Source organism: Telmatherina bonti (genome assembly GCF_933228915.1).
Source record: "Telmatherina bonti genome assembly, chromosome: 21".
Lineage (NCBI taxonomy): Eukaryota > Metazoa > Chordata > Actinopteri > Atheriniformes > Telmatherinidae > Telmatherina > Telmatherina bonti.
The window spans coordinates 32368005-32380849 of record NC_136630.1 but is presented as its reverse complement, the minus strand read 5'-3'; the positions used below and the strand labels follow the sequence as shown (position 1 = coordinate 32380849).

The window sequence follows — 12845 nt, the reverse complement described above, 5'->3', positions numbered from 1 at the left end:
GTCTGCTGGGAACGTCTGGCTGAGTCCCCTGTCAGAGTGAGCTTCAACTCCCACCTTCAGCAGAGCTTCGAACATGTCCCGAGTGAGGCGGGGGACATTGAGTCCGAATGGGCTGTGTTCCGTGCCTCTATTGCTGAGGTGGCCAGCCGGAGCTGTGGCTGTAGGGTCGTTGGTGCCTGTCGTGGCGGTAATCCCAGGACTCGTTGGTGGACACCAGCAATGAGGGATGCCGTCAAGCTGAAGAAGGAGTCCTATCGGGCCTTCTTGGCCTGTGGGACTCTGGAGGCAGCCGATGGGTACCGACGGGCTAAGAGGTCTATTCAGGGGTCCTGGAGAGGAGGGTCCGCCAGTTAGTCGAATCCCGGATTGAGGAGGAGCAGTGTGGTTTTCGTCCTGGTCGCGGAACAGTGGACCAGCTCTATACCCTCTCTGGGGTCCTGGAGGGGGCATGGGAGTTTGCCCAACCAGTCTACATGTGCTTTGTGGACCTGGAGAAGGCGTTCGACCGTGTCCCCCGGGGGCTCCTGTGGGGGGTACTCCGGGAGTATGGGGTACCGGACCCCCTTGTACGAGCTGTCCGGTCCCTGTACGACAGGTGTCAGAGCTTGGTCCGCATTGCCGGTAGTAAGTCGGATTCGTTTCCGGTGAGGGTTGGACTCCGCCAATGCTGCCCTTTATCACCGATTCTGTTCATAACTCATATGGACAGAATTTCTAGGCGCAGCCGAGGTGTTGAGGGGATCCGACTTGGTGGCCTCAGGATTGGGTCCCTGCTTTATGCGGATGACGTGGTCCTGTTGGCTTCATCTGGTCGTGATCTCCAGCTCTCGCTTGAGCGATTTGCGGCCGAGTGTGAAGCGGCTGGGATGAGAATCAGCACCTCCAAATCTGAGACCATGGTCCTCAGCCGGAATAGGGTGGATTGCCCTCTCCGGGTCGGGAGTCAGGTCCTGCCTCAAGTGGAGGAGTTTAAATATCTCGGGGTCTTGTTCACGAGTGAGGGAAGGATGGAGCGCGAGATCGACAGACGGATCGGTGCGGCGTCTGCAGTAATGCGGACTCTGCGCCGGTCTGTCGTGGTGAAGAAGGAGCTGAGCCAGAAGGTGAAGCTCTCAATTTACCAGTCGATCTACGTTCCTACCCTCACCTATGGTCATGAGCTGTGGGTCGTGACCGAAAGAACCAGATCTCGTATACAGGCGGCTGAAATGAGTTTCCTCCGCAGGGTGGCCGGGCTCTCCCTTAGAGATAGGGTGAGGAGCTCAGTCATCCGGGAGGGGCTCAGAGTAGAGCCGCTGCTCCTTCGCATCGAGAGGAGCCAGTTGAGGTGGCTCGGGCATCTGGTCAGGATGCCTCCTGGACGCCTCCCTTGTGAGGTGTTCCAGGCACGTCCCTCTGGGAGGAGACCCCGGGGAAGACCCAGGTCACGCTGGAGGGATTATATCTCTCGGCTGGCCTGGGAACGCCTCGGGATCCCCCCGCAGAGTTGGCAAATGTGGCTGGGGAGAGGGAAGTCTGGGCTTCCCTGCTTAGGCTGCTGCCCCCGCGACCTGACCCCGGATAAGCGGCAGAAGATGGATGGATGGATGGATGGAAAAAATAGTCCCAGTATGGACTATAAGCTGTAAAAAAAAAAAAAAAAAAAAAGAATAGTCCCGGTATTAAGTATACGCTGCAAAAAACAGTCCCAGTACGCAATATATGCTGTAAAAAATAGTCCCGGTATACACTATACGCTGTAAAAAAAAAATAGTGCTGGTATGCACTATACGCTGTAAAAAAAATAGTCCTGGAATGCACTATACGCTGTAAAAAATAGTCCTGGAATGCACTATACGTTGTAAAAAATAGTCCCGGTGTGCAGAGGGATCAAACTTAAAAGTGCCGGTACTGCGTACCGCTGCATACCGGTCCACTTAAAGTGGAAATGAAACAGTCAAGCAAACTAACATTATTTACTGAACCCAGTCAAAATCTCATCGATAATAACATTTCAAACATGACAAATATTGACATTTACAAGAAAACCGTAGTTTAGTTTTATCTTTTGTCGCAAAAACGCCGCCATCTTGCAGTACCGTAAACGGTGACATCACGGGGTTGGTTGGTTCTTTGGCTGTGAGCTGAATGCATCCATTCTACCTAAAGCAGTAACAAGATTAATAAGAGTGGTACAATGGAGGACCAAACTAAAAGACTGAGTGAATAAAATAACCCCAACACTTTCGAGCCGATACGCCGGGTGAGTCGAGCAGTGATGAGGAGGGAGGAGGAAGATGAGGAGCCGGTGCTTCTCTATGGGGCGGAGCGGGTCGGTACGACCACCTGGTGTAGGTGTGGCTGCTGTTCTGCGATGCCCACAATGGTGGAGTCGATCTGCTGCCAAGAGGCTGACTTAGACCATGTCTTGCGCGGTAAATCGTGCATAACTGAAGTCTGCATGTTTGATCTACTGTGCCGGGAGGTGGAGGTGTTGGAGGTGGCCATGCTGTCCCTGAAGGATGTCCGAGCGGAGACACTGGAGCGCCCGGTTAACAGCAGCAAACTGTTAGAAAAGCTAGCTAATGTTAGTAATCACTGCTGGTTTAATCTCAAATAAAATAAACGGTGCAGTGAAACAGTAATATGATGGAAACAATGCAAACAATATTTCCATTTGCAATTAGCTAATAAAACGTCTTGATTTATTTTGCTCCCGGCTAACGCTGCTAGCTTATGACAAGCTAAACATTAGCGTTAGCTAACAATAATATTAGGAGCTCGTCTTATGTGAGAAGTTGTTTCCTGCTGTCAAAACATTTTGTGTATAAAAACAAAATTAATAATTACAATAAAGTTTAATTATTAAAAAACCCTTTAGGTTAAATTTATATTAGCTTGTTGAACAACTCGTGCCCAATAGGAGGCTTCTTCCTCTTTAGTGCTGCCAACCAGTGCAGAAGCAGAGTTCTTTTTAGCGGAAGTTTGTCAAAATGACCTGTTTTGCCCTCAGCCCGAACTCCATAAAACTCCTTACACCTGGGAGCAACACAGTAGAGTCCCCTCTTCTGCCTCCTCTTCTCTTTTGGTTCACTAGACTCCATTGTTTACTCTGTTGTCTCTTAATTTGATGCGCACAACGGGACTCTCATCAGGACCACCAAACCAACCAACCCCGTGACGTCACCGTTTACGGTACTGCAAGATGGCGGCACTCTTGCTACAAAAGATAGAACTAAACTCAGTTTTCTTGTATATGTTAATATTTTTCACGTTTGGAATATTACTGATGAGATTATGACTGAGTCTAGTAAATCATGTTAGTTTGCTTCACTGTTTAATTTCCACTTTAAAGCACTTACCTTAGCTGCTATGATGCCTGACCGGAGCTTCCATGTCGTGGAGAGGCAGGTTATTGGCCGGTAGTTAGATGGGACTGATCCCTTGTGGGGGTCTTTCAGTATCAGGACTGTTTGTCCCTTGTTCAGCCATTCAGGATGAGTCCCATCCCTCAGGAGTTGGTTCATCTGTGCTGCCAGGAGTGAAGTCAGCCTCTTAAGCCAGTAGGCATGGATCATATCAGGGCCAGGCGCTTCATACCCGAGTCTGGGCTGGATATCTGCCACCGTGATGCTAACTGGGTCTTGTTCAGGGAGGGAGCTGTGGTCTGCTCTGAGGTCTTTTAACCACTGTGCTTCACTGTTAGTGATGCCTCCTTCTCCCATATGCCTTTCCAGTATCATTCCGTCTCCAGCCTTGGTGGGTCAGCTTGTGTGGTATTACCCTGCCACTGGGAGTACACTTTAGCTGGGTTAGTTGAGAACAGCCAGTTTATTCTTCTTCAATTTCTCTTGTGTATGTCTTCAGTCGTGCAGCCAATGCTTGGAGTCTTTATTTGGCGGTTTCCAGGGCCTCAGGTATGGATATCTGGCTGTACCTCTCTGGCACCCTCTTTAAGGTTGTGCCCTTCTGAAGTTCTGACAGTTGACTAACTTCCCTTCGAGTTGCCTTGATTTTAGTTTTGAACCTCCTCTTCCATGGTGCCTGCTTCTTGCCCTTGATGTTATGTGCTGCTCACACTTCTCCAGCTCTCAGTGACGGCGGATGCTTTTTCCTTTCTTGCCGTTTCTGCCCCTCCCATTCTGCCCTGCTACTTCGTCCTGTCTGACTTGGAGCCTCACTGTACATCTCCTTATTCCTCAAACTTTTTACATCATGAATCTGATTTGCTGGTCTTTAATTGCAATCGGTCAAATTTTTTCATCCCGGAGATCGGGCAGAGGGGAGTCCGCATGTCCTGATGGGACACATCCTGCTGGATACGTTTTGGACTCGTGGGCCAAGTGGAGACCAATGTGTCTGGCGGTTCTGTCTATCAAGGATGTGGAAGATGTAAACAATTTGAGATTTATGGTACTCTGTTTTCTGCTGATCGGAGCTGGCGGATTTCTGATGTACCTGAAAATCTGCCAGATACAGGCAGCAACTGGCATGCTGCCTGAATTCTGTGGCGGAATCTACCGTGCGATCAGCGAACAGACTCAAATGTTGACCGAACTGGATCACAAACAGGATGCCAATTTCACCCAAACTAATAAACTGGTGGTGGTTTCGGAGCTGGTCTGCAGAATTGATTCCAGCGTGGAGCAGATGTCTGCTCGTATCGATGGAAACTGACCCCCCCCCCCAACATCAGGCTGTTTGGAGTTGCCAGCGTGAGACCAGTCATGGACTCAAAGTTGGAAGCAAAATTTTATCCTGGCCTGAAACCCAAATAATCAGTCTTTTCTGGACTCGGCTCCCCCGAAGGCTTTTGGGCCGGTACAACCCCCTGGGAAAGCAAAGTGATGTCCACTGAAGCTCTGTCCAAAACCTTCCCCCATATCCACATGGACTGTTGCACCTGGCCGTGGTCCACACACACCCTAGACTCACCGACTGCTGGATTCTGTGTTGTTTATCGTGTGAATTCGTGCTTATGTGTACACGAGGTGGGTTTTTTTTGTCTCTCCAGACTGCGCCCCACCGGCACAGCCTGGTAGTACCCGTTTTTTGCCCTCTACCCTCAATCCTAATATACCTTTATATTTATCTGTTGAAAGGTAGTGCCGGACAAAGCTGGCTGCGGGGCCTCAGTATGACCTGTTCTGTCATCTGTATATTATTATTATTATGTGTTTGTTTGTAAAACCTTGGACGGGTTGTAGTGGAACCCTGAATTTCTCCTCGGGGATTAATAAAGTATTCTTGATTGATTGATAACGCACACACACACACACACACACACACACACACACACACACACACACACACACACACACACACACACACACACACACACACACACACACACACACACACACACACACACACACGAGCTTCTAATAAAACTTTTCCAACAGCATTTATCGGCCATCTAACTGATCAAGGATCAAACCCTTATGAAGGTACACAGTTTACGAGTCAGAACCAGATCAGGACCTTGTGACCCAAGTTAAGCTTAATGACAACCACCATTTATTCGTCTCAAACAGGCTGAAAGGTCTCAAAAGCCAAACTAAAAACACAGTGAACCTTCTGTAAATCATCAGTTCCAAAAGGAAACAGAGTCTTTTTGCATTTTTGGTGCAGAAATCCTGGTGGTCATTCAGCAATCAGAAGCAGTGAAATGTTTGGACTGTAAAGCCATGTTCCGCTTCAACACTGGGCCTCACTGTCATAACCAAGGATAGGAGCCAGCCACCTCTCCACCTCCTCCACCTCCATCTTCTTTCTCCTTGCGTAGTCTTCCACCTGCAGGTGAGAGGAAGAGCAAAGATAAAACACGTTCAGCCTGGCCTGATTTTACATGGAAGGAGCTTTTGCTTCCGTCTTTAAACAAGAACCTTGTTAAAATCTGGAAATGAAATTCCTAAAAAACACTTCTTTCTTCAAAGAAAGAAAGGTTGAACATGACTCCCATTACTTTGTGTAGAAACCGTCAGATTGTAAAAAATACACAACCTGTCCAAGAAAAAGTCATCACCTGGATTTAACCTTCATCACACTGCATAAAAAATTACGTTTTTTCCTTGTAAAATGCATTTTCTTTCACAAATAGAAAAAAAATCATGCCTACTTGTTTCAAAAGCACATATCTTTCTTTATTGTTGAGATAAAGAATGAAAAAAATATGTCCATAGCATCTTTTGCACACACAAAAAAAGTATTTTCAGTTTTTCTTTAGAACTTTTCACTGGTGAAGATCAGGGGGTGTATTGCTCCTTGAAACTCAAAGTGAGTTTCAATCGTCCCGCTCTGTCCGCATAAACGACTCGATCGTCCCGCTCTGTCCGCATAAACGACTCGATCGTCCCGCTCTGTCCGCATAAACGACTCGATCGTCCCGCTCTGTCCGCATAAACGACTCGATCGTCCCGCTCTGTCCGCATAAACGACTCGATCGTCCCGCTCTGTCCGCATAAACGACTCGATCGTCCCGCTCTGTCCGCATAAACGACTCGATCGTCCCGCTCTGTCCGCATAAACGACTCGATCGTCCCGCTCTGTCCGCATAAACGACTCGATCGTCCCGCTCTGTCCGCATAAACGACTCGATCGTCCCGCTCTGTCCGCATAAACGACTCGATCGTCCCGCTCTGTCCGCATAAACGACTCGATCGTCCCGCTCTGTCCGCATAAACGACTCGATCGTCCCGCTCTGTCCGCATAAACGACTCGATCGTCCCGCTCTGTCCGCATAAACGACTCGATCGTCCCGCTCTGTCCGCATAAACGACTCGATCGTCCCGCTCTGTCCGCATAAACGACTCGATCGACCCGCTCTGTCCGCATAAACGACTCGATCGTCCCGCTCTGTCCACATAAACGACTCGATCGTCCCGCTCTGTCCGCATAAACGACTCGATCGTCCCGCTCTGTCCGCATAAACGACTCGATCGTCGCGCTCTGTCCGCATAAACGACTCGATCGTCCCGCTCTGTCCACATAAACGATTCGATCGTCCCGCTAGAGGAATGAAGGAAGGCTCAATTTACTGGCTCAGCAGCTTGTTCCATCTCGGTGATGGTCTCATGAACATTCAGATTCATATACAGCTTAAAGCAGTTTGTTTATAAATAAAGTTTAGTTTGATATCATGGATGACTGTCGACAGGATTATTCCAGGATTATTAACAAATGGAGGCTGAATGAAAGGACTGATGACTAGCAGCTTTATCTGAGATACGAACCTGTTCCTTGGTGATCTTTCCCACGGCGAAGTATGAGGCCTGAGGGTTGGAGAAGTAAAGTCCTGAGACGGAGGCAGCAGGGGTCATGGCCAGAGAGTCCGTCAGACCGATCCCTACAAACAACGCCGAGCATTAAGAAGCAGCATCGTCATGACGGGTGGGAGACGGGTGGGAGACGGGCGGGAGACGACCCCGGAGAGGCGGGAGACGGCCCCGGAGAGACGGGAGACGGCCCCGGAGAGACGGGAGACGACCCCGGAGAGACGGGAGACGGCCCCGGAGAGGCGGGAGACGGCCCAGACGGAGCGAGGAGGGTTCTTACCAGTCTTCTCCTGGACATCAGCCAGGCTCCACATGGTGATCTTTTCTGTGTGGTCGGGCTGGCTGGGATAGCCGGCTGCAGGCCGGATGCCCTTGTATCGAACCCTGTGGAGGTCGGAGGTCGTCAGAGCCTCGTCAGTGCTGTAACCCCACAGCTGCTTCCTCACACGGGCATGGAGCTCCTCAGCAAACGCCTGCAGAAGCCGAAGCAGAGCAAAGCTGTTAATCTGCTGGCTTCCAGTTTAACCTCCGTCTAACGTACGTCTATCCGTCCTTCTGTCTATCCGTCCGTCCTTCTGTCTATCCATCCGTCCGTCCGTCCGTCAGTCTATCCATCCGTCTGTCCGTCCGTCAGTCTATCCATCCGTCTGTCCGTCCGTCAGTCTATCCATCCGTCCGCCCGCCCGCCCGCCCGCCGGTTGGTCTATCCGTCCGCCGGTTGGTCTGTCCGTCCGTCCGTCCGTCCGTCCGCCCGTCCGTCCGTCCGTCCGTCCGTCCGTCCGTCCGTCCGTCCGTCCGTCCGTCCGTCCGCCGGTTGGTCTATCCGTCTGTCCGTCCGTCCGCCGGTTGGTCTATCCGTCCGTCCGTCCATCCGTCTGTCCGTCCGCCGGTTGGTCTATCCGTCCGTCCGTCAGTCTGTCCGTCCGTCCGCCGGTTGGTCTATCCGTCCGTCCGTCTATCTGTCTATCCGTCCGTCCGTCAGTCTGTCTATCCGTCCGTCCGCCGGTTGGTCTATCCGTCCGTCCGCCGGTTGGTCTATCCGTCCGTCCGTCTGTCTATCCGTCCGTCCGCCGGTTGGTCTATCCGTCCGTCCGTCTGTCTATCCGTCCGTCCGCCGGTTGGTCTATCCGTCCGTCCGTCTGTCTATCCGTCCGTCCGCCGGTTGGTCTATCCGTCCGTCCGTCTGTCCGTCCGTCCGCCGGTTGGTCTATCCGTCCGTCCGTCCGTCCGTCCGTCTATCCATCCGTCCGTCCGTCCGTCCGTCCGTCTATCCGTCCGTCCGTCCGTCCGCCGGTTGGTCTATCCGTCCGTCCGTCTATCCGTCCGTCTGTCTGTCTATCCGTCCGTCCGCCGGTTGGTCTATCCGTCCGTCCGTCCGTCCGTCTATCTGTCTATCCGTCTATCTGTCTATCCGTCCGTCCGTCTATCTGTCTATCCGTCCGTCCGTCTATCTGTCTATCCGTCCGTCCGTCCGCCGGTTGGTCTATCCGTCCGTCCATCCGTCCGTCCGTCTATCTGTCTATCCGTCCGTCCGTCCGCCGGTTGGTCTATCCGTCCGTCCATCAGTCCGTCCGTCTATCCGTCTGTCTGTCTATCCGTCCGTCCGTCCGTCTATCCGTCCGTCCGTCTGTCTGTCCGTCCGTCCGTCCGCCGGTTGGTCTATCTGTCCGTCCGTCTATCCGTCCGTCTGTCTGTCTATCCGTCCGTCCGTCCGTCGGTTGGTCTATCCGTCCGTCCGTCTGTCTGTCCGTCCGTCCGCCGGTTGGTCTATCCATCCGTCCGTCTATCTGTCTATCCGTCCGTCCGTCAGTCTATCCGTCCGTCCGTCTACCCGTCCGTCTGTCTGTCCGTCCGTCTGTCTGTCCGCCGGTTGGTCTGTCCGTCCGTCTATCTGTCTATCCGTCCGTCTATCTGTCTATCCGTCCGTCAGTCTATCCGTCTATCCGTCCGTCCGTCCGCCGGTTGGTCTATCCGTCCGTCCGTCTATCCGTCCGTCTGTCTATCCGTCCGTCCGTCGGTTGGTCTATCCGTCCGTCCGTCTGTCTGTCCGTCCGTCCGCCGGTTGGTCTATCCATCCGTCCGTCTATCTGTCTATCCGTCCGTCCGTCAGTCTATCCGTCCGTCCGTCTACCCGTCCGTCTGTCTGTCCGTCCGTCCGCCGGTTGGTCTGTCCGTCCGTCTATCTGTCTATCCGTCCGTCTATCTGTCTATCCGTCCGTCAGTCTATCCGTCTATCCGTCCGTCTGTCCGCCGGTTGGTCTATCCGTCCGTCCGTCTGTCAGTCCGTCCGTCCGTCCGTCCGTCCGCCGGTTGGTCTATCCGTCCGTCTGTCTGTCTGTCTGTCTATCCGTCCGTCTGTCTGTCTGTCTGTCTATCCGTCCGTCCGTCTGTCTGTCTGTCCGTCCGTCCGCCGGTTGGTCTATCCATCCGTCCGTCTATCCGTCCGTCCGTCCGTCCGTCTATCCGTCCGTCCGTCCGTCCGTCTATCCGTCCGTCCGTCCGTCTATCCGTCCGTCCGTCCGTCCGTCTATCCGTCCGTCCGTCCGTCTATCTGTCTATCCGTCCGTCCGTCTATCTGTCTATCCGTCCGTCCGTCTATCTGTCTATCCGTCCGTCCGTCTATCTGTCTGTCCGTCCGTCCGTCCGTCCGTCCGTCTATCTGTCTGTCTGTCTGTCTGTCCGTCCGTCTATCCGTCCGTCCGTCAGTCTATCCGTCCGTCCGTCCGTCTATCCGTCCGTCCGTCCGTCAGTCTATCCGTCCGTCCGTCCGTCAGTCTATCCGTCCGTCCGTCCGTCTATCCGTCCGTCCGTCCGTCTACCCGTCCGTCTGTCTATCCGTCCGTCCGTCAGTCTACCCGTCTGTCTGTCCGTCCGTCCGTCTGTCCGTCCGTCAGTCTATCCGTCCGTCCATCGGTCTGTCCGTCCGTCAGTCTATCCGTCCGTCCATCGGTCTACCCGTCCGTCCGTCTATCCGTCCGTCAGTCTACCCGTCTATCCGTCCGTCTATCCGTCTATCCGTCAGTCTATCCGTCAGTCTATCCGTCAGTCTATCCGTCAGTCTACCCGTCTATCCGTCAGTCTATCCGTCAGTCTATCCATCAGTCTACCCGTCCGTCCGTCCGTCTATCCGTCCGTCCGTCAGTCTACCCGTCTATCCGTCCGTCCGTCTATCTGTCTATCCGTCCGTCCGTCTATCCGTCCGTCCGTCCGTCTATCTGTCTATCCGTCCGTCCGTCCGTCCGTCCGTCTATCCGTCCGTCCGTCCGTCTATCTGTCTATCCGTCCGTCCGTCCGTCCGTCTATCTGTCTATCCGTCCGTCCGTCCGTCTATCTGTCTATCCGTCCGTCCATCTGTCTATCCGTCCGTCCGTCCGTCTATCTGTCTATCCGTCCGTCCGTCCGTCTATCTGTCTATCCGTCCGTCCGTCTATCTGTCTATCCGTCCGTCCGTCTATCTGTCTATCCGTCCGTCCATCGGTCTACCCGTCCGTCCGTCTATCCGTCCGTCAGTCTACCCGTCTATCCGTCAGTCTATCCGTCAGTCTATCCATCAGTCTACCCGTCCGTCCGTCCGTCTATCCGTCCGTCCGTCAGTCTACCCGTCTATCCGTCCGTCCGTCTATCTGTCTATCCGTCCGTCCGTCTATCTGTCTATCCGTCCGTCTATCTGTCTATCCGTCCGTCCGTCCGTCTATCTGTCTATCCGTCCGTCCGTCTATCTGTCTATCCGTCCGTCCGTCCGGTTCAGGAGGGAACCCAGCCCTCCTGTCCACATGTGGCCCCTGCAGCTCCTCCTGGTGAATCTGGGAACTGAGGCGACCATGAGGTGAAGCTACCAGGAGCTCCTGGAGCAGCAGATGCAGCCTGGCTGATATGAATGTTATCAGGTGAAGCTTTGGGATGAAGTTCAGCAGCCGTCTTTCAGGATGAACAGCCGTCAGCATCACCACCGCTCTCTACATGCATTTTCAGGGGGGAAGTCCACAGATTGTCTCTCAGGACAATCATTTTTCCTGCGTCGAAAGTTATTTTAAGACCTGAAACATTTTTCTGGGCATCTTAACCTTCTCTTCTTTCACAGAGAGCTGTGGATGTGATACCTCCGCCAGACGGTCAGCCAGAGCTTTGACCATGATGCTGCTGTAGTCGTCTCCCTGGCTCTGGAACTGCTGACTCAGCCCCTCAGCTCCAAACACGCCCACAGCAAAGACACCGATGTAATCCGCTACGCCGCTTTCTACAGGCGCCACAAAGTCCGAGATGCAGAGGTAGGGCTCTGAGCTGGAGCGGTCCTTCTCCACCTGCAGGACACACAGCGTGGACACCATGCAGCCGCTTCCTGTCAGGTCACCACAACAGTCTGACGCAGCTTCTCACCTGCTGCCGCAGGCCGTGAAGCGTGGCGGTGGGCTTCGTGTCTCGGCCCACTTTCACATCATGTCTGTACACGTTGATGTCGTCACCGTCACTCTGAGCTGGCCAGAAGCCCACCAGGCCCCTCCCAGTCAGACTGCCACTGGTTATCACGTGGGTCAGCATAGACTGGGCGTCGTCGAAGACTCTGCGAGCCTCTAGACCTACAGATTCACATCAGGAAGAAATAAAGATGGACCTGCTGGATGAGCACGACTTCCAGGTCTGAACGCACAACTGCGCCGCTGAGATGCTTCCAGAGAAACTGAGACCTTTCTGGTGAAGAAGAGCGTCAGACATGGTGGATTAAAGACAGGTCCGTACCCACGGTGGCGTCGCTGAAGATCCTGGGGTATCCTCTGTTAGGGTATTTTCCTCTGAGCTGCCACACGTCGAAGAAAGGCTTCCAGTCAATGAAGTCCAGCAGACGGTTCAGGTCGTAGCACTCAAACACACGGGTTCCCAGGAACTGAGGACGCACTGAGATGCAGAGACGAAGGTGTCACAAAGACGTCTGCAGGTTTTAACAGTGACATGAAAGACAGATTCACGTGTCACTTGGCGACTCACCAGGTCCAGGACTGGAGAACCAGTCTAGCCGTAGGGACCTCTGTCTCGCCTCAGACAGAGACACATACCGACGATCCTGGAAAGAACCCGATAAAAAACTTCAAATAAAACCCAGGACAAGGTGGAGGGCGTGTCTAATCGAGTCATACAATCCAGATCCCCCCGGTTGTTGATGTTTTAATATTTTGTTATGTATGTGGATGATTGTGAAGAGAATTCCTGCAGGTGACTAACTTCTCGCTTATTTACCCGCCTGATGCAACGAGCAGCTTCTCTGCTTTTAGGAGCGACTTCTGAAAGATTTCACACCTTCCTTCGGTTTGGTTTGTTAAAACGGCAAGCTGGACGGCGCCTGGACGGCTGGACGGCGCCTGGACGCGTCCTGGACGGCTGGACGCCGCCTGGACGCGTCCTGGACGGCTGGACGCGTCCTGGACGGCTGGACGGCGCCTGGACGGCTGGACGCCGCCTGGACGGCTGGACGCCGCCTGGACGCCTGGACGCGTCCTGGACGGCTGGACGCGTCCTGGACGGCTGGACGCCGCCTGGACGGCTGGACGCGTCCTGGACGGCTGGACGCGTCCTGGACGGCTGGACGCGTCCTGGACG

General features: G+C 53.4%; 1 protein-coding gene across 4 annotated transcripts in view; it reads right to left on the bottom strand.

Moving 5' to 3' along the window:
• Window positions 1-5522: 5522 nt before the first annotated feature.
• The window catches only part of mtr (5-methyltetrahydrofolate-homocysteine methyltransferase), a 58712-nt gene continuing 51389 nt past the window's right edge, over window positions 5523-12845 (bottom strand). For 2 of the 4 annotated variants that reach the window (XM_079260381.1, XM_079260382.1), the window contains exons 27-33: window positions 12237-12312; window positions 11991-12146; window positions 11631-11830; window positions 11354-11554; window positions 7534-7726; window positions 7212-7324; window positions 5523-5772 (exon numbers count right to left, since the gene is read on the bottom strand). In XM_079260381.1, coding sequence (XP_079116507.1) covers window positions 5677-5772; window positions 7212-7324; window positions 7534-7726; window positions 11354-11554; window positions 11631-11830; window positions 11991-12146; window positions 12237-12312 — 1035 coding nt within the window. In that variant the 3' untranslated portion in view covers window positions 5523-5676. The remainder of the gene's footprint in view (window positions 5773-7211; window positions 7325-7533; window positions 7727-11353; window positions 11555-11630; window positions 11831-11990; window positions 12147-12236; window positions 12313-12845) is intronic. The other 2 variants (XM_079260383.1, XM_079260384.1) reach the window with 2 other exon arrangements.